This window comes from Austrofundulus limnaeus, unplaced genomic scaffold, assembly GCF_001266775.1.
Source record: "Austrofundulus limnaeus strain Quisiro unplaced genomic scaffold, Austrofundulus_limnaeus-1.0 Scaffold136, whole genome shotgun sequence".
Lineage (NCBI taxonomy): Eukaryota > Metazoa > Chordata > Actinopteri > Cyprinodontiformes > Rivulidae > Austrofundulus > Austrofundulus limnaeus.
This window is the reverse complement of record NW_013952538.1, coordinates 330,527-331,512: the sequence shown is the minus strand read 5'-3', so window position 1 is coordinate 331,512 and position 986 is coordinate 330,527. Positions and strand designations below refer to the sequence as shown.

Sequence of the window (986 nt, the reverse complement as noted above, 5' to 3'; positions counted from 1 at the left end):
ATGTATGTATGTATGTATGTATGTATGTATTTTATTTTATTTTATTTTATTTTATTTTATTTTATTTTATTTTATTTTTCTGTCTGATCCCGCCCATTTCCTGGCCGCAGGTGTTGGAGATGTTGAGGAAACGAGACGAGCGCTCCGGAGAGCACTTCGACAGCATGGGCCTGCTGAAGACGCTCTGCCTGGTGAAGATGGACGCCATGGACGGGAAGAAACCCGCCGAGGTGAAACTGGACGAAGTCAAGCTGAACGCCGAGGACGGAGCGAAGAGCGGCGGCGGCGCCGGCAGTCCGAACTCTGAAAACAACTCTAAGATGGAAACGGAGATGCGAGGTGAGACGAAGGAACGCTGGGATCGATGGTCTGGTTCAGGGTTCTCGATCACGTTTCCTATGATTTTCTTTCTTTTCCCCAGAGTTAAGTCCCTTGTTGCCGGGCAGCGGCAGATCCGAAGAGGGCGGGACTCTTCGTCAGCGAGCGATGTGATTGGCTGCAGCGGAGCTTGGCGTGACGACGGTGTTCGAACGGTTCGAGGATGTGGCGCCGACTGACGCTGAGTCCCTTCAGAGCTTCAGAGGCGGAAGAACAAAGAGGGGACGACTAAAAACTGAAACTAGTGCTGGAACAGATTCACTTCCACAGATTATATTTGAAACAGGATGTTTAAAACCACAAATATAAAACAGCTTGAATCTTAATGAGATATACGACTAGTTGTAACATTAGACATTATTTGATAAACTTTTACCAACACTATAAAAACAAGACAGAAAAAATACTGTAGGCTCTTCAGTTTTTATAAATTTAAAAGGTATATCGTCACACTGACATAGAAGGCTTTAACCCTTTATCTTAGCTTTGACTTTAGCTCTTAAACAAATATATGGTGAAATTAGATAGATAGATAGATAGATAGATAGATAGATAGATAGATAGATAGATAGATAGATAGATAGATAGATAGATAGATAGATAGATAG

General features: G+C 42.9%; 1 protein-coding gene across 2 annotated transcripts in view; it reads left to right on the top strand.

The window, feature by feature from the left end:
- LOC106522764 (pannexin-1) overlaps positions 1-929 on the top strand; it is a 7,442-nt gene extending 6,513 nt beyond the window's left edge. For both annotated transcript variants that reach the window (XM_014015918.1, XM_014015917.1), the window contains exons 7-8: positions 111-339; positions 422-929. In XM_014015918.1, coding sequence (XP_013871372.1) covers positions 111-339; positions 422-492 — 300 coding nt within the window. In that variant the 3' untranslated portion in view covers positions 493-929. The remainder of the gene's footprint in view (positions 1-110; positions 340-421) is intronic.
- Positions 930-986: the final 57 nt, after the last annotated feature.